We start from the raw sequence: 23,626 nt of genomic DNA on the forward strand, positions 1-23,626 counted from the left end.
TCTGCAGTGCAAATGCTCAGCACTGTTCTAACGACGAGCGGTGCCTCAAAGGCCAACATATGGCGCTGAAAAATAAATTGGATTTGGGGTGCGTACTCTTCTTTAATAACTCCCAATGTTAGCAAGAGAGATAAAGGGGGTTATTAATTATGTGCGCCTCTTTTGAGGGAAGACCTTCAATTATTCAATAGGAGCCACTGTGTGCAGCCCTCAAAGATCTGTTCCGTGGTCCTTGGTGTTCTCAAGTCATTCCGATTGAATTCAGCGTGTCACTCAGCTTGTTTATCAGTGCAGCAATGCTGTTATCATGTCGGGTGGAAGGTAAGGGTGGGCCGTGCCACAGATGCTGGAGGGGGGGAGAGTATATAGTTCAGTGGTAGAGCATCTGCCTTGCATGAAGAATGTCCAAATTTCAATTCCCCATGGCATATCCAGGTGCGGCTGGGAGAGAGTCCTTGCCTGAAACCCCAGAGAGCCACTACCAGTCAGTGCAGACGGTACTGAGCAAAATGGACTTCTGACTTTGTATAAGGCAGCTTCCCATATTCCTTCTCCACTCCTACACCACTGCCTGAGAAAGATTCCACAGCAGAGTTTGGACCTGAGATACTTCCAGTCTCAAAGCCTGGCACCATTCAAATGCACGTGTACACCCACCTATAGCCCCCTCTTCACCACTGCAAAGCTGTTTCCCAATCAGCTGGGCACTGGTGGGGCAGACTGCTGGGAGGGGAGGTTTAAACCTCCCTTCCCGGCAGTGGCGTAGCGTGGGGGGTGCAGGGGGGGCCGGCCGCACCGGGCGCAATATCTGGGGGTTAGGGTTAGGGGGCGCAAATCCATGGGTTAGGGGGTGCAAATCCATGGGTTAGGGGGCGCAAATTACTTGCCTTGCCCCGGGTGCTGACAACCCACGCTACACCACTGCTTCCCGGTGATTCTCTCTCTGCCCCTCAAGCTGATTGGAAAATGCTAAGCAGCAAAAAAAGAGAGAGGAGAATTGTTCCTTTGGGAGTCACAGCTTCAAGGCATGCCAGGCACCTTAAGGTAGTAGTTCCTGGTGGAACTGGCTTCCCTCACTTTTCTTAGTGGGAAAGGTGAGATGCAAGGAAAGACTTTGGGAACTGCTACTTCAAGGTACCCCAGGTGAGGAAAGCCTTTAGGAACTGGCACTCCAGGCATCTTGAGGAGGTGGATCCTGATGGAGCCAGCTTCTCTTACCATTTCAGATGGTCCTGGCAATGATCACCAAGTGCTTCAGAAGATTCCTAGGAAGAGCTGTAGGGAACACAGAGGAATTTGCTTGTTTGTTTTTACTTGAAGCCACTGCCACACAAAACAGGTAGGTAGCTGGCAAGCCAGTTGAAAAGGCTTGAGGAGCTAGTTCTGGCCCAGGGGCCATTGTTTACATCCCTCTTGTAATGTAAGGTAAGTCCACATGATTTCTGAGCAACAGAGGAGTTTTTTAAAGGTGGGCAAGGGATTAGTTAGCTCAGAGGTTCCAGACAGTGGGATGTCAGGAGGCATGAGTGGAGTGAAAGAAGCAGGCCAAAGAGAGCTGATCAAAGGAGCTTGCAGGTGTGCTTCTTTGCACATCTGAGAAGCAAATGGGACCATGTAATCACTCTGCACATGTGTGTGCATGTGTGCTATTGCCAGCAGCACGCTTCTCCAAATATTTGACTCTTCTTTCTCTTCCTTTCTTTTTCTCTAGGGTGAAAAGGGAGCCAGAGGAGAGAAGGTGGGTCAGCCTCCTTCTCCATCCCAAATTTTGCAACTCTTAAGTTCCTTTTGGTGTCAGCATCTTATACAACACTGTCAGCATCTTATACAACAAACACCTGCTGTTTTGTCATGTGCTGCACACAATTCTCACAGTTCTTATCTTTCTGGGATGCAATGCACTGGCTGGGAGAAGCACGTTGCACCTTTGAGTAATATAAGGAGGAGCCAGAAACGCCCTGCCATTCTGCCACTCCTTGTTCATATGGACCAGAAGTGTTACTCTGGGGATAACAACCCATGACTCTTGATTAAGTGTCTCATTCCAGATCCCCTAAGAACATAAGAGGAGTCCTGCTGATTGAAACCAAAGGCTTATCTATTCTTCTTCCACAGTGGCCAAGCAGATGCCTCTGGGAAGCCCACAAGCCATACATGAGCTGGGATAGCTCAACCAGTAGAGCATGGGATTCTTACTCTCAGGGTTGTGGGTTTGAGCCCTACATTGGGCAAAATATTCCTGCATTGCAGGGGGTTGGACTAGATGACTCTTGTGGTCCCTTCCAACTCTACAAATTCTATGATTCCATTGGCACAGTAGCCTTCTCCAGTAGGAAAGGATCCCTGTGCTCCCACTCCTTGGTCCCCAAGTGTCTCTCCCTCCTTACCCTCCTCACCTTTATCTTCTCAGGGAGATTCTGGTGAGTGCAGCTGCCAGCCCGGCCCTCGCGTGGACTCAAGCAACATTGGTCTTCCGGTAAGCGTCACTACATGCTCCTGCTGCCCCCAAGGCCTTGGGGATTCGCTGCCAGGCTGGATGATGGTTCAAGCCACCTGTGCTCCCCCATTCTCCGCTCAACGCCTTTGCTGCTCCGGAGGCTGGAACGCCCATGTCCTGCTTGGCCTTTGCTAAACGCTCTCCCCTTTTGGACCCGCAGGGTGCCCCAGGACTGTGGATCGGGACTTCCTGGCAGCCTCAGCCGGGCCCTCAGGTGTGTGGGTGTGTGTATGTGCATGCTTGCTCCTCTGTGCGTAGCGACCTTGGCTCCTTTCTCCCCATCGCCCACCCCGTTGCTCTCTTAACATCTTCCTCTCTCTTTCTTTGTGGTGTTCACAGGGACCGCCAGGTGTTCCAGGCCCTCCAGGCCCACCAGGAGCTCCTGGGAGGCAGGTAAGTGGTAGGAGAGTCATATACCCCAGCATCTTGCAGACAAGAACAGGTATGCATTGTCAGTGCCAGCTCCTGTATTCTTTGTGGTGGTGGGAAGTGGATAAGGCACAGCATTAGTGGACTCAGTTAACCTGGAAGAGACAGGGCTTCCAAGCCCATAATTCACTCCCAGTCCCACTGACTTCCTTGGTTGTGCAGTGCACAGGAAGAGCAGCAGCTCTGCTTAGATGGGGACCCAGTCCTGGTGCTGTGTGCTGTGCTAAGCAAATGAGTTGTGTTGTGGCTGTGAGCCAGTGTACTGCCCTCAGCAGTTCTCATTGCACCCTCATGGATATGACACGGAATGCTAAACAGCTTTGGGAAGGTGGAGGAGTCCGGCAAGAGTCCCAATGCCATGACCCTTTTCTTGCTGGGCCATCCCTGTGTTGGTTGATCAAGAGCAGGAGGCAGAAATTGCTCTCCAAAAGCTATACCACTATACCTGTTTGTTCTATATGTTGCCCTGGCAAAGGGGAGCCCTTGGTACCACTTGGATGGAGAACCAGTTCACAACATTTCCTTTCCTCCCCTCCCAGAACACAGACATCAGTGTGGGGTGATGAGCCTAGTTCCTCCACCCCAACTAAACATAATGGCAGAAGCTTGTTTTGACTTAAGACACATTGGTTGGTCACAGAACAGAGAACTGTGGCAACGTTCCACATGGAACATGTGCAACTGATGTATTCCCGTCTTATAGACCTTTTCATTCTAAAGGGCATCTAAATCTTAGCCATGCCTCCCCATCCCCTCTACACAACTGCTGGCTGCAAGAGCAAAAGGTGTGCCTTCTAGAGGTGGGGAGAATACCATGCAAGCATTATGAGTCCTGACCTAAGTTGCAGAAAATCACACCCACCCATGATACTTCTCCTAAGCCTCCACACCCCCAGCCCTTATCTTTATCTTATCTTTCTTTAAGTCTTGTTTCATCTTCTTGGATGCTCACCAGATTTCTATGGGTTCCCCATTTATCTCTGAGATTCATCTTCTTGACTGCCACTGCTTCTGTCGGTGATACCCACAAGGGTGTTTTTCTTTCCAGAATATCTCCGTATCTCCTCCATACATTGCACATACAGGCTTCTTCTTATTACATGATTGAAGAAGGCCTTATGTGTTTTTGCTTTGCCATGGGGGAGAAATTTGATTCAGTTCACATTTAAAAGTGGGTCTATCAAATTTGCATTTTCCAAAATAATATGAGAACCAAAACAGCATGCAAAAGTGTGTTTATTAGGAGAAATTTGAAATGAAATGCTAAAAAAAATCATTAGCATTTTTTAAAGGAAATTGCTACAGAAATGTGGAGAACTGAATTTAAAGGCTCGTCCAGACTTTTGCTTGTCCCACTGCTCCCCCACCCCCAGGAAAGTCTACTCTCTAGCACTGAATCAGAGCAAACATCAATCGGGTTTTTCATGAATTGACATTTGCTCTGAATGAGTGCTAAAGAGCAGGTTTTCCCTGGGAAAGGAGTGGAAGAAGTGGAAAACTGCTCGCACCCATGCTTTCTAGGTATGGGATTGTGGAAGTGGGGATGAGCCCTAAGACTGGAAAAACCAGGAACTAAGAGAACTGAAACTGACAGGTTTTTCCATCCCTAGTGTGGATGAAGAGCCATGCTGGGGACTTAGGGGAGCTCAAAGGGAAGAAACAGGGTTCATCACATCACTAGATCTCTCAGGTCAGAGAGAGGAATAGGGAAGTCCTGACTTGGTGGCGACAGTCACCAGCAGACTGTCAATGATTGGTTGTTACCCTGATGAAGAAGGTACATAGGAGGCTGCCAACCAATGGAGAGGCCAGTGTAGGAGCCAGTCAGGGCTTGAGGAATAGGTAAAGGAGTTGGAAAGACACAGAGAGGGATGTTCTGGTGCTCGCTGAAAGGCGTGGAAGGCAGGTATCATCGGTCCCAAGTTCTGGTGCTTTTGAGGTGCCAACATCTTGCAGCAGAAGCCCTTTGAGATAGCAAAGATCACTTCAGGAGGCAACAGCTGGGAAGCACTCAAAATATTCAAAGTTTCTCCTTGCCTTTAGGGCATCCCAGGACACAATGGCTTGCCGGGACTGCCTGGGCCGGTGGGAGACTTGGTAGGTACAGGACTGCAGTGTCCGCCTTTTCCTGCCCTCGCTCAGGCCTGTGCTTAGTGCTACCCCCTTTTGCTCAGCTCTTCCCCAAGCCTCCTCCATCACCCCACCAAGGAGAAGTGCAGAAGAGGTGCAAACTAGAAGCTATGTTTTTATCAAAAGCAGCGACCAGGAGGCTGCTGGAGGGAATCTGTTAGCTGTTTATGCTGCTTTTGGCACGATTCCCTAGAAGCTCATGGCTCCGATAAAAAAGAAAAGGAAGATGGCTCTGTTTTATCAATGCACTTTTTTCCCTCTCCTCCTTTCCATCTCCCCATTGCAGGGACCACTGGCTGCTGAGAGCATGGCTGTCCTCAAGGTAAGGCAAAAAGGACCTCTGGCTGGCTTTTGCTCTGGTGTGAGCGACAGAATGTGAGACGGCAGCAAAAGCTGTTGCGTGGACAGGCGGAGTCCCCAGATCCCGCGCGGTCCCCACGTCATGTGGAATAACGACTCAAGGCAACGTGCTATGGGATTAAATTGGCCACAACTTTATTAAATTTAAAATGTGGGTAGACCTTGGCTCAGGCATTGGGCGTTCTCCCTCCCCAGTCCCCAGCCAGGGACCTAGGGAGCATCAGGGTTATCCAGCATGTGTGGGGGGGATGGGCCGGCTCTGGAGAACATATGTTCAAGCAGAGATAGCTGCCCCTGTAACGCCGCCGCCGCAGGGGAGAGCAATGACGACCTTTCGGCATACAGTCAAAGCCTCCCTTCAGAAAACCCCTTTAACGGGGAATCCTGGTATCGCCGCCGCAAAGAGGAAGATGGACAAAAGGATTCCGCCCAAGGCCTGATACCGCCAAAGTTGTGACGTTTTGCTACAGGAAAGGCGAAACCTGCCAATGCAGGGAAATTCCTTTCCGGCCCTTTAACAGCGACCTTAACGTAGCAGCACCCGCATACCTGTGAAGAAAAGTTAACCTGCAAAATGAGACATTAACTGAGGGTGGGTAGGGTGGGAGTAGCTCTGGAGCCAAGAGAGGATTCCCAGGTAAGATCCTCCCTCTATTGTGTGAGCAGGTAATCCCTCCCCTACCTGGCCTGGTCTCCTTGGCAACGCTTCCCCCAGGTGGGATTGGACAACTGACTGAGGTAGACGGAGACCTCCAGGTATCCCACCTGAGGGAAGGCAAAGCCAAGCCTATGCTGTTGGAGCCGCTCCAGATCTAGGGCTGCACGCGTCCACGCAAAGGGCGCCCCCATTTTAAGCGGGGAGCGGTCATTCTCTCAAGAAAAGGTTAGAAAATCACCTGCCCAAGGCGTTTCTGTGGTTGGATGGAGGGCTGGACTGCAGCAGTGATTCAGTAAGCCATGCTCTGTGGGGCATTCTTCAGGTGATCCTAGAGACTGTGATACAATAATTTTTGATGTTTTAATTATTTTTTGTATTTTTTATATTTTTTATTTTATGTCTTTATTTTATTTTGAGTGCCACCCTGGGCAACTTTTCCAAGGAAGGGTGGCATAATAACAATAACAACAGCAGCTGCAACGGCAACAATAATAATAATGGAAAATACCAGAATCACTTGCCACAGCTAATGGTGACAAACTCCAACAGAATTGTGCTGAGCGCACAGAGCAACAGGGAAAACGAGGCAATTATTAGGAAGGCGTTGCCACATTTGCAGATGCTCCATCTTACTGAGATGCTAGTCAGTGAAAGTGCTTCTGCAACAAACCCCAGTGCAGAAATGACACAGACTGTCCTGCCAGTATCCTTCTCACCAGAGCTGGCAGGATTCCTCCACTCCTCGTTACTTGTGCATCATTCACAATACAAATAGTACATCATTTAATACAAATGTTGACAATTAATGTTGGAAAGGCAGCAGGCAGTGCGGGAATATTCTGCTTCTCACCCTCTTTTTCTTCTTCCCTTGCCAGAACATTTGTGGAGACTGTGCTAACATACAAGCTTCTCAAGTCCCCGGCGCAACCAAAGGCGAAAAGGGTGACCAAGGCATGCCGGGAGCCCCTGGCATAGATAATTGTGCACGGGTGAGTAGCCAGTCAGGCTTTGGTCACATTCAGATTCCTGTAGCTAGGCTTGAAGAGCACTGTAAATCAGGCTGTGAAATCAGTGACCTTGCAATAGCACGAGTCTATAACAGCCCATTCTGCCAAGATGATGTGACACATTTGTGCATTTTAGTAAGTGATGGGAAATGCTAAAAACTCAGGACACATGAACATTTGAGAGCCAGATTTTTTTTAAAAAAATCATTATGTTTATTGATTATAAAACAATTCTGAAGGCATGAAACGCACATATATCCAATACAAACATTTCGTCTCAGAATGTAATATACAAATGTGTAATATGGTTCACTGTCAAAATAATTCTGCCAAATCTTTCACAACAAATCATTACAAGATCTGTCCATCCAAAGTTTCCACTTCTGTTATTTCTTTCCCAATAATTATATTGATCACTGCCCAGACTTTATTTTTCCATTATCTAACCACTAGAGTTTTTTCCTTTTTTTCTGTCTAATGGCAATTCTTAACATTTTGGGAGGTCAGTGATATATATTAAATGTGATAAATTCAGGGTGGTTTGTTTGGGGTTTTTTTTACTGTTGGAGAGCTCAAATATCAGAAAGTGACTTTTTTCTCAATGTAATGAAATCCTTCCCTCATTCCCATAATAAACCAGTAAATGTTGGCAAAGAGTGCAGGAGAGCCCCAAAATATGCTTGCAGAGGGAAATGCTTTCTGGTGCTGTCTTGCTCAATTTCAACAAATCACAGAAATGCTTTGGTCAAAATGCCAACATATAGTCCTATGTAGAGTCCCATTTTTATATACAGAAGGGGGTTGTGACTGTGTGATCAAGTGGCCCCTCACATCCCCCACCACCACCTATGCTTTGGACTTCCTGTTTGCATGAGAGCTGCACAGATAGAGCTCACTGCATCAGTCATGGGATTCAGGTTGACATGTTAGGCTCCACCTGTAGGGGTTCCTATGGAAGTGATAGGCCCAACACAAGGACATTGGGCATGACCAGGAGTAGGGCAATCATACATATTTTGCCTTACTTGCCAGCACCTTTCCAGGCATGACCCAGAACTGACATAAGCAGCTCCAATAGCTGGGTTTTATTGGATTACACCTACCAAATGCCACTCATGGTCCAAGACTGATGCCACTGAAATATTGGAAGGGGTTCTGGTCACCCACTGCTTCATTGGCATCCCTTGAAAATATGGCTGCTCATGTGTTTCTGGCAAGTGCTGAGCTGTAATGGTAAGTCATACTACAAACTCTGGGTAAGAAATTAAATTTCTGCATCTCTTCTGCTTTCAGTGCTTTGCTCTTTACCCCAGAGCAGAAGAGGCTCGGGTGAGTAAAACTCTTGGCTGAGTATCTATGGAGAGGGAATCATGGAAAAGATAAAAGCCTAAAATATGCTATGAGTTAACTAATCAATAGTACCTTTCTTCCACCCAGTGGTATGCAAAAAGTGTCCTCATCAGCACATGCTATTTGCACTAAGGGTTCATCATCAGCCAAGTGAGGGAGACTAAGTTCTGTGTCCTCTTGATCATCATGTTCTCACTAGCAGTGCTGTACAGGTATATATATGCCTGCAGCAAAATGCCAGTCTATACTGATACAATTTGAGACCCTTTTGCCCTATACTATCCTTGATCCAAGACACTTCACTCTTCAGCTCAAATTGCTGAGACTTCAGGTTCAGCAAAGCTTAGGGGAAGCTTAGGGGATTCTGAAGATATGTGTATTTCACATCATTCCTTGATCTCCAAAGGTACCTTGAGTAGATTATTATGGTGAGCTAAAATCCGACGATAATTCCAGAAAGTCAGTTGTTGTGCCTTCCATGGGTGAAATACCATGACAGAACCATGGCTTGGCATAAATGTGCAAGGATGCAGGTTCCTCTGAGGAGGAGATTGCAGCTACCCTTGCCCTCCATGGTTGTTTTGCTGCTAAGTCATGGCCTGGACAGACCATGAGCTGTAGCTAAGAATAAACCTATGAAGAGAGCTTAACCACAAGCCCAGGTTTGGGTAATTCAGTGTGGTGCAGTAGCAAAAATAATTGCGTAGCAAGGTCCCAGACCCTCCCGGGATGTTGGAATAAAGACACATGAAACAGTATTTCGGGTTAATGGGTGAAAAAGGCCACAGCTTTATTGGTTACAGAATGTAAGTGCTGTTGGCTTAGGCATTGGAAACCACACGACTATATCTGACTCCTGCCCATCCGCAGGAAGTCTTGGAAGGGTTAACCACCAGTAGGGGGAGTCCTGTTGATGCACATCAACTAGGAACTCCCCCAGGGTCACCGCTAGGGGTTGGGCCATGGCCCTAGCCCCCCATCTGGGGTTTCAGAAAGAAACCATGCCTCTTGGATTCCTTTAACGGAATACCCTTGAAAAGGGGGTGAGTCCTTGACCACGGGCAGTTTAAAGAGCCCGTGCCATGCCCCCAGACTGTCCAGATTGGTCGGCCAGGGATGACATGGCCGAGGACCCCCCAGTGGCGCAGGGGCTATCCCGCTCCGTGTGCGTGGATAGGGCTTGCTCCCAGCCTGCAAGGTCATTTCCCTGGGAACCGGAAATGGCTCTGTGGAGGAGAAAACCAGGCCAATGAAGGAAACTCATCCAGTTAACAAGCAGAATCTAAGGCAGTATTATTGTATCTGAATAGTATACAGTACGAATAATTAAGGGATGGGTGGAATCAATAAAAAGTACCTAACCACAAATATATCTAAGCAAGCACACCAGACAAGATGGAGTGTCTCTCCTCTGGGCACCAAGGGGAGGGGCTATCAAATAGCAAATGCAGCTTGGAACAGTGTGGTTGGGCAGTTTCAACTGGGTATTGGGTATTTTAACTGGGTATTGGGCAGTTTTAACTGGGTATTGGGGGAAATAAGAAATCACCATGGCCCTGTTCTGTGATCCTGTTCAGAATCAAGGATCTTTGCAACTTTATTTGTCTTTTTTTAAAAAATGGTGGCGATGCAATGATATATTACCCACTTTAGAATGAGTCTAAATATAGAAGTATTTTGTCTGTAGTCAACAGTCCATGCAAATAGGCAGCCCAAAACAGCTGCTACACTGATTTAATCTTCTATGGGACTGTGGGTTCTGGAAAATGTAAGTTCCCTAGCCCAGTGCCAGTTCACTGATCTGTTCTGATGTGAATTCTGGCATTAAAGTTGGGTCTTGTTCCAAAGGGAAATGGATCCGAAAGTCTGAGTTGGCTCCTCCTTGAGGCTGCAACCCTATATGCACTTAGCCTGGAATAAGTCCCATTGAACTCAGTGGAACTTACTTCTGGGTGAACATGCCTAGGATTGAACTGTAAATTATGCAATCTTAGGTCTGGCAATGACCAATTTTACTGCATGGTCATCATTGCTCAGTTTACTGAGATTTCTCTCTAGAAGCTGTTTTCTTGAAATAAGTCCAAATAGATGTTCATTGGTGGTGGAGATGTGTGAAAATCCAGGACTATTGGACTGAAGCAACTAGCATAAACAGAGCTCATTCTCATGACCTATGTCTTAAATATTTTTTTTCTGTTTGTCTATTTAAAAAAATCTGGAAGAGGACAAAGAGCACATCAGGAAATTTTTACCAGTTGAATCACAACTACCAGAACTGCAAACAGCAAAAGGTCTTGTGGCACCTTAAAGAATATCAAATTTAATTATGGCACAAGGTTTCATGGACCATGGGTTTGAGCCACAATCCTGAACTGGTAAACATATATATCACATAACAGGGGAAGGAATGTGTAGGAGTGAATTCAGAGGGAAATGAAATGCAAGAACAACAAAGAGCGACAATTATCTGAAAGCAAAATAGTTACAGTGACTGATTAACAAGGTGGGACCACTGCCTTCTTAACTGGACAATGTAACTATTATGTTTTCAGGTAATTGCATCCTTTGTTACTTGCACTTTATTTCCCTCTGAACTCATTCCTGTGCTTTTTCACTCATTCATATTTGCATGTATATATGCTTGCCAGTTCAGGCTTACACTTAGTGCAATGGATGGAATGTGGTCTTCAAAAGCTATTTATTCATAATAAATTTGTTAGCTCTTAAAGTGCCACGTAACATTTTGTTGTTCTTCCTTCAACAGACCAGCATGGCTATCCTTCTGGCAATTGCAAGGATCACATTAGCTTGTAAACTGAAAGCTGCTGGAAGTCCTCCTCCAGTAGATGCCATTCTTTGTTTGGAAACTGCTGGCATCCTTTAACTGCGTAGAAAGGTTGGGATTGACTCAATGCATCTTGTCTTCCCTTCCAGGGTGATAGTAGCAATGACCAAGATTGTGCTGGAGGTCCCGGCCATCCTGGAATCCCTGGATTACCTGGAGACAGGGGGGAACAGGTAATGTCACCCGATTGTTTATGTTTTAATTATGTTTTTAGATATGCTGTAAGCCACCCAGAGTGGCTAGGGAAACCCAGCCAGATGGGTGGGGTATAAATAAATTATTATTATTATTATTATTATTATTATTATTATTATTATTATTACATCAAGGAGCCACAATGCTGCCACAATATCTTGAGTTTATCTTTGCTTCTCCTTCTGTGCAGGGCCCAGCAGGCCCAAGAGGACCTCCTGGACCAATTGTGAGTACATCAGCTTCTGCCTTTTTGTTTCCATTTGCAATAAAGATTTTTAGCTGCCCTTCTGGTGCCTGTGCACCATTCACAATTTGCAACAATTTAAAATCACAATGCAAATGCTTTTGTTTTCTCCCTCAAGCCTTTGACCCTTGCAGCATCCTTTTCACCACAAGCTGAAACCTGTCCAAAGAGCCAGGGAGAGAAAATGCATTTAAATATAACCTTCCTCTTTTGTTCCTGGTCCATGGTGTATATTTGGTCTTTTACATCCAGGCTGTGAGCAGCTGCTCATTGAGTTTAATACAAGTTCCGACCAAAAGGGCTCAAATTGCACTGGGGAGAAGGAAGGGATAGGCAGGTCTCTGTACTCCAAGGTAGCCTTGCTTTTGGGGAACACGGCGATGGATTCATTTGGAAAGGTGAGTCCATCACACTGGTGCTGCGATGGGAGAAACTAAGCCCTGCTTGTGTCAGGAAAGCCCTGTCCATTCAAGCCAAATCTCTGCTTTCAGTTTCCTCTATCTTCACCCACCTTCCCTAGCCTAGCCAATGTGATTGCCAAGGTATGATTTCACTGTTTCTTCCCATAGGGCCCCCCAGGTTTTCCTGGAACGCCTGGCGCACCTGGATTACCTGTAAGAACCCAGTATAGCACGTGCTCTGTGCAGTCCTTTGTCGCCACCGCTTGTTTGGCTTCTCACCCCTCCTCCTCCTCCCTCCTATTCCAGGCTCTGTATCTAATAGCACAGCCAACCTCCCATGCACACTTGGTCACATGATCTAACCCCCGCCCCCATATAGTCAAGTTGCCTGATTAAGGCCCATCTTCTGTAGATGTGGATCAGCAGGACTGGAAGGCTCTCCAACCTTTTGGCAACATGGGAATCATCTAATCTGGGATTCATCCTAGCCCCCAAACTGGTTAATCAGGGTCATTCTGTGGTCTTCCCTCAGCCCCATACAAGCATATTCTAAAACCTTCCAGAGTCCTGGCTGTGAAGGGACATCTTCACCTCTGCCAAATGCTGAGAAACCTTGACAGATCTAGTCACATTTCTGCCCACAAAGATTACGCATAGAATGTGTTCCCACAGTTAACTTTTCTCTCAGTGCATAGCTTGTCCAACAATTGTTGGCTGCTCATTGTGAGTTGAATCCCTTCAGATGAAGTGGTTCCACTTGACTGTCAACCCACGGCGGATAAACGCTGGGAAAATGTCAAGGAACAAGAAAGGAGATTCCAACTGAACATACGCAAAAACTTCCTGACAGTAAGAGCTGTTCAACAGTGGAATGGTCTCCCTCAGGAGGTTGTGGACTCTCCTTCCTTGGAGGTTTTTAAGCAGAGGTTGGATGGCCATCTGTCATGGACGCTTTTGCTGAGATTCCTGCATCACAGGTGGTTGGGCTAGATGACTCTTGGGTCCCTTCCAACTCTAAGATTCTATGATTCCACTCCAAAATGAAACCGCCTTCCTTCTGTGTCGTGTATGCAAATTGTGTTTCTGGTTCTTGAAATCCTCATTCCACCTTCACCTGACCACCACCATCACCATTGTTAATTCCTTAATCTCATCCCTCAGCACCTCATCCCACTAATGGCACTGTAACTCCCACAGTCTGTGTGATTAATTGCTATGCGGCGTGGCCCTGTGCTGGTGTCAACAATGTGTCCAGTGAAAACCATCACTACCCAGCACCGCCATGTAACCCGAACTAACCCCACATTGTTAGCAGCACCAGGGGAGCCTCCCCACTCTTGTGGGTCACATGACAATGAATAGAGAAGTCATTCTCATATTCCATGTTGTGTAGCTCTGTCAGTTAGATACAACACCCAGTTAAGGGCTGCTTGTGACACAGTGCCTTCTGAATAAAAGGTAACTGCTGGAGTGACTCCCATTGACGAGATAAATGAGCTGATGAGTTGTATGTACAGCCAGCTGCTGCTCCTAACAATTATGTAAACTGAAAATGATACTCCATTTGCTAAATATTCCACTGAAAGCTGCTAGCAAGGATGGATGAATGAGTTGTAATCTGTGGAGAATTCTGCCTGTGTCTTGGGATTTCTGTTCAGAAGTAAAGCCCAGGTTTACTCCGTTCACCTTCAGTCTCTCCAGATCTTAAATGGAATAGGATGGACACCGGCTGAAACCCTTCTCTCCCCAGTGGCTTATAAGGAAAATAGTAACCCCTCCATCCCACAGTCGTAGTCAGGAGGTGCCCATGTTTTCTCATGCATTTTCCTATCACTTTCCTTATTGCAAAAAGTCTGGCCTTTGAGGGAAGCAGGTTTGTTGCACAAGAGCTCCAAATTTACTTAGATTGCAAAACCTGAATTTGCTAGTGTGTGGTCGAATCCCTCCTCAAAGCAGAAACAGTCTAGAAGTGCCCTAGAACACATCCACTGACTGGAGTTATTTCCATAGGCTCAAAATGAATTTCCTAATAAATGATCTCCTGTGCCATTTGGTGTATGCCTCTTTTTTGTGCGCAGGCTTTCTGTGTTGGGCTACTTCTTATGCTGGGGCTGCAAAAATGGGCCCACCTTTCACCCTGTCTTACAGTTCACTTCCTTGGTTGCTTTGAGAGACTGCTTCCTCCTGTGTCTTGGGCATCATGTGTGGTGATGGTTGCCCACTGCTAGTGGTGGAGGGAGCACAGCAGCTGAAAGCAGGAAAAGGAATACTTAGATAGTTACATAGTGGAGGGACAAGGTGGGGGCCTGGTTTTCTTCACCCACTTTTTTTTCTTTGGGGGGGGTGCAGCTGTTAAAGAAGATTATCTGAATGACGCTAGATATCCAAAATATTTAGAATGAGAGCACCACAAAAAATAGAAGGCAGATTTCCTGCAAGCAACTACTTGTAAGAATTCTGGCAAGACTCTCATAAGGAATGGGGGAACAATCCCCCACGCACACTGTTCAATTTTTGGGCACAATTCAACAAAAGTTAATCAGTATCCACTGGGATTTAATTCATCACACAAATATCAACCTGATCCCATGCTTGCTTACACAAAAGTAACCTCACTGAGTTCATTGAGATTCAGGACTAAAGCATAGGGTTGCAAACTAAGATAGATTTCATTTTTACCCCAATGGAATTTAGTCAAAACAACTTGGGCTGGATTGTGTCCTCCTCCTGAACCTATTGGATGATACCATGGTTGGAGACTGGGATTGGATTTGAGCAGATTTTTGTAGCTCTTGCAGAGGTAGTTTTAGAAAGCACAAAAGAACAATGGGATAAGATGAAGATACTGATTTCTCTAGAATCCTAAAAATGGCAATGCTGGAAATGTGACATGTCAACCAAACTGTTGCTGGGAATCGCAGGTGGGGAGGATGCTATTGCACTCACATTTAGCTTGCCGGTTTCTCACAGGCATCTGGTTGGCTACCATGCAAACAGGATGCTGGATCTGATGGACCATTAGCCTGTCCCAGCAGGCTCTTTTTGCATGTTTATGTTATTAAAGCTTCTCCAGCTGTTTTACTGTGCAATAGATGCTACTGTGCACATTCACCAAATTGTCCAAGATGCCTTTTGCAGAGCACAAAGAAATCCAATCAGTTGACTCTTTTGTCATGATAGCATTCTGGAAGAATTTTTTTGTGGGAAGGGTTGGGGATGTACATAGTACTTTCCCTTTGAAAGAGTATCAAGGTAAGCCCCGTCACTTGGACTTGAAGGTAGGTGCGTGTGTGTTCATGTGTGTGTATGAAAATTCTGTCATACAGATAACACACAGATCATGCAGCAAGGTTTCTCCCTGACTGGCCCTTTTCTAGACCAGCATCTTCAGATGTGGGAAGAAATACTGTTACAGTATAAGCACTGCCGTTCCAAAACTTTGTTCAATGCATTATCAATAATATCTTATTGGTCCAATTTCTTAAAAGAAGAGTCATCTGTGGAGAACTGAATGCCAAAAAATCTTAACAAGAGGTAAAGCTTTCCAAGCAACAGTAGCCAGATGAAGGTGGTATCTGATTGCCTCAAGGCCACTCAATACTTGTGTCACTGGGCTCTCATTTCTGCAATCCATTCTCCATTCACCCCCACCCTGCTATATGGCTTAGAGCACCCTCCCACTCACCCACACCAAATGCAATTAAATGAAAAGGGGACAGAAAATGTGAAACACCCCTTTTTTGTATTTCTTCCCAAAGGGTCTCCAGGGTGAACGTGGATCACCTGGCCCCCCTGGATCCAAGGGAGAATCGGTGAGTAATGGATCCTGCTTCTAAACTCCAGAAGAGCTACAAAACATGCAAGGGGCTTGTCGATCTAGACTAGCCCTCCCTCACCAACCTAGTGCTCTTCACATTTTTTTGACTACAAGTCCCATCAGCCCCAGTCAGCATGGCCGTAGTAGTCCAAAACATCTGGTGAAGGTCTAGAGCACCTTTCAACTAGATGTCTTAGAGGGATAGATGCTGTTAACCCTAGTTGAGATCCTCTTTGTGTGATCATGGGATCTGAGTGGCTGAAGCAAATAGTAGCAGGTGGTTTCAGCAGGAAAGTGAGTTACTAAGACAACCAAAGACATTTTTAGTGTGTATGATGGACAGTCCAATATTTTGATGACTATTTTCTCTCAATGAATGGAACCAAAAATCTGTTATCTAAGGTGATGCCCTCTAGATAGATTGTCTAGATCTGGAGAGATTTTCTTGACACTTACCCAAGACCAGCATTTTACCTTCTTCAGTAATAATTTTTAATAACAACCATCTTTTGGGTAACTTACAATTATTGGGGGACGCAGGTGGCGCTGTGGGTTAAAGCCTCAGCGCCTAGGACTTGCCGATCGAAAGGTTGGCGGTTTGAATCCCTGCGGCGGGGTGCGCTCCCGCTGCTCGGTCCCAGCGCCTGCCAACCTAGCAGTTCGAAAGCACTTCCGGGTGCAAGTAGATAAATAGGGACCGCTTACCAGCGGGAAGGTAAACGGCGTTTCCGTGTGCGGCTCTGGCTCGCCAGAGCAGCAATGTCACACTGGCCACGTGACCCGGAAGTGTCTCTGGACAGCGCTGGCCCCTGGCCTCTTAAGTGAGATGGGCGCACAACCCCAGAGTCTGTCAAGACTGGCCCGTACGGGCAGGGGTACCTTTACCTTTACCTTTAAGACAACCAAAGACATTTTTAGTGTGTATGATGGACAGTCCAATATTTTGATGACTATTTTCTCTCAATGAATGGAACCAAAAATCTGTTATCTAAGGTGATGCCCTCTAGATAGATTGTCTAGATCTGGAGAGATTTTCTTGACACTTACCCAAGACCAGCATTTTACCTTCTTCAGTAATAATTTTTAATAACAACCATCTTTTGGGTAACTTACAATTATTAATGAAGATTAGAGGATGCATTCATTTCTGACTTTTTAACATTCAGCCAGGCTTTTTGGAATGGAGTTTGCAACATGACAACAATGATCAGGATCACTGTGCCAGGCAAACTGCATGGAAGCAGTTTGTCTGGCACAGTGATGGTTGTCTGAGACCACAAGACTATTGTGTGTTGATGCTTTTCCAACATCCTTTTCCACAGGGTCCCCCAGGTCAGCCTGGATATCCTGGCTCAATGGGTCCTCCTGGACTACCTGTAAGTATGGCATGCAAAGGGAAGGATGGAATGGCAAATAAGGCACGCAGAGAAAAGGTGGAGGGAGGATGGGAAAGGTTTGGCTCCCTTGCTGGGTGGGGAGGGCCTCAGGTGTGCCGCCACACAAAATCTATTTTGGTGGTGCAGGAAAAAACAGATATAACAGATCAGCCAGGCCCACACGTCACAAAGCAGGAGTCTGCAGGAGAGCTGAAATGCCTCAGGCAAAACAGGCTCAAGCACATTGTATTTAGTCAGTTTTTGCTATCCAAAATTCACTTATATATTCTTTTCGCTTTTGAATAATTTTACAGCATACCCTGCTGAGGACCCTCTTGGATTTTTAAAGATTTAAGGTGTAAATTATCAAACTTGTCAAGTTAATATTTAATGTTCTCCATAGTAAAAATCCCCATGTTTGTTTTGTTTTAATTCAGAATTTGAAAATTCAAAACGTAAGGTTTAAAGTTCTGAACGTAATGGGGGGGGGAGGGAAAAAATCACTGGAAAAGTTGACTGCCCTGCTCAATTAATCCAGTATCATGTGATGACAAGACTTTTCCTTTCTCCTTACCTACCTAACCTACTACCAGGGTGCTAAAGGAGAACGAGGATACGTGGGGTCATCTGGAGAGAAAGGAGAATCGGTAAGTGCCTGTCTTCTCCTGCCTGAACATGCCTGCATGATCCTCAGAGGCCCTTCCTTGAGGTAGATAATGACTGGAGGGTGAGCCTTTTCAGCTGGGGCACTGCGCTCTGACATGCTCACCAATGAGGCTTGCTTTGGTACCTACTCTTACATCCTTCTTGAACTTGGCAAATTTCTTCCCCAACATGGCCTCATTCCCTGGATTGTTACAGTATAAATGTCTCCTCTGTCTTCCCTTTGTTTCTTTAGGGTCCTCCAGGCTTGGATGGTCCTGCAGGGCCCCCTGGACCAGCGGTAAGCTCACAGCTGAGTTGTATGTATGCTCTGAAATAGCCAGTCAAACCTTTATCGGTGGGCACCTGGTGCCACATACAGTGAGCCTGGACTTTTGCCAGCAAATGGTCAAATTGGACCACATTAGAAAGAATTGTTGCTAATTAAATTTCAGTGGCACCTTGTGAAAGACGAAATTTCACTCCCTCCCCAAACTTTCACCTACATCAGTTGTTCCCAGTTGGTGGTCTGTGGGGGGGGGGTCAGTGACACCATTCACAGAACAAAAGCTTCCATAGAGATAACAATATTGTCAAAAGTAAGAATTGGGTTTAAAAAACAAGGAGTCCTCAGTACTTAGCTAATTGGGAACCACTGCATCGTGTCATAGTTACAATGCCCTGCGTTGACCAGAACCAATCATGCTGCCCTAAATCTGCCTCTGCTGAAGAGGTACAACCCAGACACAGGTTTAACCATCCCAGCAAGAACTAGGTCAGCATTAGGTTTGTTGCAGGGAGCTCCTTGAAAAGAGTGTGTCCCCCTCACCTTTGTGCTCTCTGTACATCAGGGTCCAAGAGGAGAACGAGGACTGCCGGGCAGCGCAGGAGAAAAAGGCGATCAGGTGAGGTGTTCCTGTATTCGGATTCTTTTGGTTTAGTAGTGGCTAAGGTATTTGGCAAGTGGGCCACAGGTCAAGCCCAGTGTGCCTCCTTGCTATACTCTAGCACACTTATGCTTTCTTCTTCTTCTTTCTTTGGCGATCACTCGAAGCCGAGTAAGATTGTCTTCCATGAACACACAGTCTTAACAATGAGTCCTTAAGTGACTGTGGAGGCCAATTCTGGATCCACATGTCCTTCCACAGTGGGGACATAAGTTTCCGGGTGGGAGTTGATCTCGATGAGGGTTTGTCAAACGTGCCTTCCTCTTAGCTCATTTCTCCTTTCCGCTCTGAGTTTGTGCTTCTTCAAAGCCCATGACACCTTTGGTAAAAGCTGTTCTCCAGTTGGAGCACTCGCAGGCCAGTGTTATCCTAGTTATCAGTGCTTATACTACATTTTTTTAAGATTTGCCTTGAGAGCCTTTAAACCTCTTTTGTTGTCTACCAGTATTTCATTTTCCATTCTTGATTTGGGAATAGAGTAGATGCTTTGGAAGATGACAATCTTCCAAACAACATGACCAGTCCAACAAAGTTGATGTTGAAGAATCATTGCTTTGACACTGGTAATCTTTGTTTCTTCCAGTACACTGACATTAGTTCGCCTGTCTTCCCAAGTGATGTGTACAATTTTTCAAATTGAAGGAATCTTTCAAGCAGTTGGAGATGGCATTTATAAGTGATCCATGTTTCTGAAGTGTACAGTAAAGTTGGTAGTACAATAGCTTTGTAAATAAGCATTTTGGTTTCCCTACAAATCTTCCGGTCCTCAAACACTCTGCATTTAAATCTGGATAAAGCTGCACTCACAGAGTTCAGGTGATGCTGGATTTCAGCATTGATGTTGGCCCTTGTGGAAAGATATCTGCCCAGGTAGGAAAAGTGATCAACACTTACCAAAGTTACACCATTAAGTTAGACTTGTGGCGCTGCAGAGGTTGTTTTGTGCTTGTTGGTGCAGCACTTTGGTTTTTTGGATATTGAGCGATAGGCCAAGTTTTCCATAAGCTTCTGCAAAGATATTTAGGATTGTTTGGAGGTCATCCTCTGAGTGTTCACACACTACGTTCTCCTCAGTATACTGAAGCTCTATGACAGAAGTTATGGTAATGTTACTTTTTGCTTTCAGTCTTCTCAGATTAGATAACTTAACATGTGTTCAATATGATTTCTACCTTGATGGGGAGTTTCCCTTTGACAACGTGTAGAATCATGGCGATGAAGATAATAAATGGAGTTGGGGTGATAACACATCCCGGTTTAACGCCTGATTCCACTGTGAATGGTTCACTTTGAGAGCCATTGTTATTTGTGATTGTTGCCATCATGTTATTGTGGTGGAGCTGAAGGATGTTCACAAATTTATCTGGGCAGCTGATTTTCAGAAGGACAGTTTACAGAGCAGTACGATTTACAGTGTTGAAGTCCTTAGTCAGGTCAATAAACACCATATACAGGGGTTGATTTTGCTCTCTGCATTTTTCTTGAAGCTGTTGAGCAGTGAAAATCATATCCACTGTCCCCCTAGAAGATCTAAAACCAATATGGGATTCGGAAAGGGTGTCCTCGGATATAGTTAGGAGATGGTTTGCTAAGATCTTTGCAAGAATTTTGCTGGCCATGGCAAATAAAGAGATTCCTCGATAATTTCTGTAATCGGTTCTATCATGTTTTTTTTAAAAGATTGTAAGTTCAATTCTGCCTACTTTGAAGACTCTGACTGCTGTTTTTCATTTGGTTAATAGCTGTACACTACCATAGCTGTCAACTTTTCTCTTTTCTTGCGAGGAATCCTATTCGGAATAAGGGAATTTCCCTTAAAAAAAGGAAAACATTGACAGCTATGTACACAACTCTCCCAGATTTGGAGATACCGCAACCTCATTTCTAATTTGTTTTTGCGGGATTTGTGAGAGGACCTCGGTAGCTGCAAGAGAGTTGCGGTTAAGGAGATACTGGTAACGTTCTTTTCAACACAACACAATAGCTTCTTTATTTTTTAGAAGTGTGGTGCTGTCTGTTGAGTGTAGGGAGTTTATACCATAATTTATTGGCCCATAGATGGTCTTTGTGGCTCTAAAGAAGCCCCATGCATCCTGAGTATAGGCTAAGTGCTGGATCTCTTGAGGGTTTTGTTTTGGGTTTTTTAATCCACCAGGTGTTCTTTAGTTCTCCGGTTTTTCTTTGAACCTCAGCCTCAGCATTGGCATACATTTTTTCTTAGTGGCACAGTTTATTTCTCTTTGCCAGATCTAAAGGCCTTCCTTTTCTTGTCAATAATACCTTGGCATAGTTTTTGCTTCTAGCTTAGCTGAAGAGAAGACATCAATGCAGGCCTGACTCTGTATCATAACCAGGCCCTCCTTTCTTCTCTTCAAGTTTGCCACAAATTCCACCTGTCTGCAGTTATGGTGGTGTTTATGTCATGTTGGCTTAGTTTCTATGAGGTGTGTGGATTGCAAGCCCACAGAGGAAACTCCATGCTGCCTCGTGATATGATTCAGTGTTCTGATCTTGCCTCCTTCCAATCAGCCTCCTCCTAGGGACAGGTAATTTTGCTGAGTCTCTGATTTGGGTCTGATTAGATCCCTTGCTCATGCCTGATGCAGAGAGGCAGCAGAATTACCCATACTCAGAGGAGGCTGCCTGTTGCCTCTCTGCATGAATATCTATTTGGGGCTTGCCTCATTCTGGACACATGGCCAGATCAGTGATTCATACTGGTACAGGGGAGGTAGCTCTGAGCACAGGCCAATCTTCCTCTTACACACATTTTACACAGTGTAAAACAGTCAGTTTGTAAGGGTGGTGTGTGTCTTCCATTTTTAATATTTTTAAACGGTATGCTTCCCTTTTGAGACATTTAGGAGATACTGCTGTAAAAGATGGAGAAACTTACCCAGGGAGAGCCATTCTTCCCTCCCTGAAGCATTTTTGCTAAACAGTTTAAGACCTTCTGGAGAGCCACAGATTCCACCATCCCTCTAGAGGTTGTGCTACTCTTCCACTCTCTGGTGGGATGGGGGTGGTGGCAAAAACAGACTTAATGCAATCTGAGAAGAAATGGACACACCCACATCTGGGAAAATACAAAATGACCATTATTGGATGACGGCATTGTGTGGATATCCTATTTCAAAAAGCAAGTGAACAAACAAGCAATTCCACACTTTGCATGCTTAGTTTGAAAGTACTTGGAGTAGCTGCAAAAGAATTTTCCTCCTTGCATTGTGAGGCAGGTAAGCACAAAGCATGTCAAACAGCTACCAGACAGTGCTGTGCTGGCTTAAACACTCCCTTCTGCTATGTAGAGTTTCCCCAATCCGGGATTTCCAACCAATGTGTCAGTTAAAGCTTGAAATCCTGTTTCTTCTTGGGGGGTAATTGATCACCTGGCTTGTTTTCTGTTTCTTTGCCAGCCAGACTCCTGCTGGGAGAGAGACAATATCCTGCTGTTCATCCTTTCTGCCCTGTTACCTGCCTTGGCTCAGAAAAAAAAAATAATGAAATGGTGGTGGATGCCTTGGAAGGGGTTTTCATCCATCCCAGATTAGCTGGCATGTCAAAGTGAAGCAAGCTTAAAGCCAGAGGGAGAGGACCATCTATGCCATCCCCTCTCCCCACCACCACTTGTATGGGGAATGAAAAAGAGCTGCCTAACATTAATATTTATTTGCTTATGTATTATTTATTTATATTAAACATGCTTCCAGACTTTCCATAAAAATGGCCAAGGCAGCTAACACCATTAAAATGACATAAGTAAAATGCAGCATAATGACAAAGAGCAAACGCAGCAGATTAAAAAAAAAACAAAAACCAACCCGAACAGAACAGAACAAAAGCACACTGAGTAACCATAGTTGGAATGTCAACTCCAAAATTAGTCACAAATTGTGTAATTACCACTTCTACAGCCTGACCTCTTTTTATAGGCGCTTAGGGCACCATACTTTGGCATTCCCTGGTTTAGGAAGTCATTTACATCAACCCTGTGAGGTAGACTAGGCTGAGACTGGGCCAAATTCATTTTTTGTGCCTAAGTGATGAGGATTTGAACCTGAGTCTCACCAGTCCGTTTGGAATTTTGATCTTTGCAGGGTAAAATGACTTCCATACTTCTTAAATGGGTGCAGTTGGGGAAGATGACACTCTGCTCCCTTTAAGTGTTTTGACACATAAGCTGTCCTTCCAAAGAGCTCAAAGTATCTGCCAAGGAGGCTCTCTCCCCGAGGCATTTTAAATCAGGGTACTTCCCAGGTCTTACCTTACCTTCCTTAAAACAAAAAAAAATCCTTCCAGTAGCACCTTAAAGACCAACTAAGTCAGTTCTTGGTATGAGCTTTCGTGTGCATGCACACTTCTTCAGATACACCTTCCTTAGCTTTAGATACCCCTTTTGGTATTTAGATCAGGGGTAGCCAATCTTTTTTCCTTCCGAAGGCCACATTCTTGGGCAACCTTCTGGCAGCTGTGTGACAGTGGTGGGCAAGGCCAGGGCAGAAAGCCCTGATATTTGTACACAAAAAACCCCCAGAGGTTTAGCAAAAGGCGTCGCAGATGAAGGACACACATTGCAGCCAGGAGCAATGATGTTATGGGCTTGGCTTAGGAAGAGTACCGAAGGTTGGACATAGAGGGCTGGGGGCTCCTCACCCCTGCTTCTGATGCCCCCCTAGGCTACAGCATGGCCTTCAGTGCCATTAAGCCACTGCCTCCAAACCTGCAGTC

General features: G+C 45.5%; 1 protein-coding gene and 2 long non-coding RNA genes across 11 annotated transcripts in view; 1 reads left to right on the forward strand and 2 right to left on the reverse strand.

Annotated features, from left to right (window-relative positions):
• Positions 1–23,626, forward strand: part of COL16A1 (collagen type XVI alpha 1 chain) — a 136,295-nt gene that overhangs the window by 89,282 nt on the left and 23,387 nt on the right. For 2 of the 9 annotated variants that reach the window (XM_083751591.1, XM_083751598.1), the window contains exons 39-54: positions 1,712–1,738; positions 2,411–2,476; positions 2,658–2,711; positions 2,837–2,890; positions 4,970–5,023; positions 5,343–5,378; positions 6,950–7,063; positions 8,375–8,410; positions 11,366–11,449; positions 11,662–11,697; positions 12,285–12,329; positions 15,875–15,928; positions 17,256–17,309; positions 17,903–17,956; positions 18,208–18,252; positions 18,803–18,856. In XM_083751591.1, the coding sequence (XP_083607717.1) occupies positions 1,712–1,738; positions 2,411–2,476; positions 2,658–2,711; positions 2,837–2,890; positions 4,970–5,023; positions 5,343–5,378; positions 6,950–7,063; positions 8,375–8,410; positions 11,366–11,449; positions 11,662–11,697; positions 12,285–12,329; positions 15,875–15,928; positions 17,256–17,309; positions 17,903–17,956; positions 18,208–18,252; positions 18,803–18,856 (867 nt within the window). The remainder of the gene's footprint in view (positions 1–1,711; positions 1,739–2,410; positions 2,477–2,657; positions 2,712–2,836; positions 2,891–4,969; positions 5,024–5,342; positions 5,379–6,949; positions 7,064–8,374; positions 8,411–11,365; positions 11,450–11,661; positions 11,698–12,284; positions 12,330–15,874; positions 15,929–17,255; positions 17,310–17,902; positions 17,957–18,207; positions 18,253–18,802; positions 18,857–23,626) is intronic. The other 7 variants (XM_083751593.1, XM_083751599.1, XM_083751592.1 and 4 more) reach the window with 6 other exon arrangements.
• On the reverse strand, positions 78–2,523 carry LOC310850447. Its single transcript, XR_014567322.1, has 3 exons — positions 2,397–2,523; positions 1,219–1,275; positions 78–346 (listed from the first exon to the last, which is right to left on the reverse strand). It is a non-coding gene; the product is annotated as an uncharacterized lncRNA (long non-coding RNA).
• LOC310850470 lies at positions 9,190–21,854 on the reverse strand. The gene is made up of 2 exons (XR_014567351.1): positions 21,795–21,854; positions 9,190–11,429 (listed from the first exon to the last, which is right to left on the reverse strand). It is a non-coding gene; the product is annotated as an uncharacterized lncRNA (long non-coding RNA).

The sequence above is a fragment of the Podarcis gaigeae genome (assembly GCF_964106915.1).
Source record: "Podarcis gaigeae genome assembly, chromosome: 8".
In the NCBI taxonomy this organism is placed as follows: Eukaryota; Metazoa; Chordata; class Lepidosauria; order Squamata; family Lacertidae; genus Podarcis; species Podarcis gaigeae.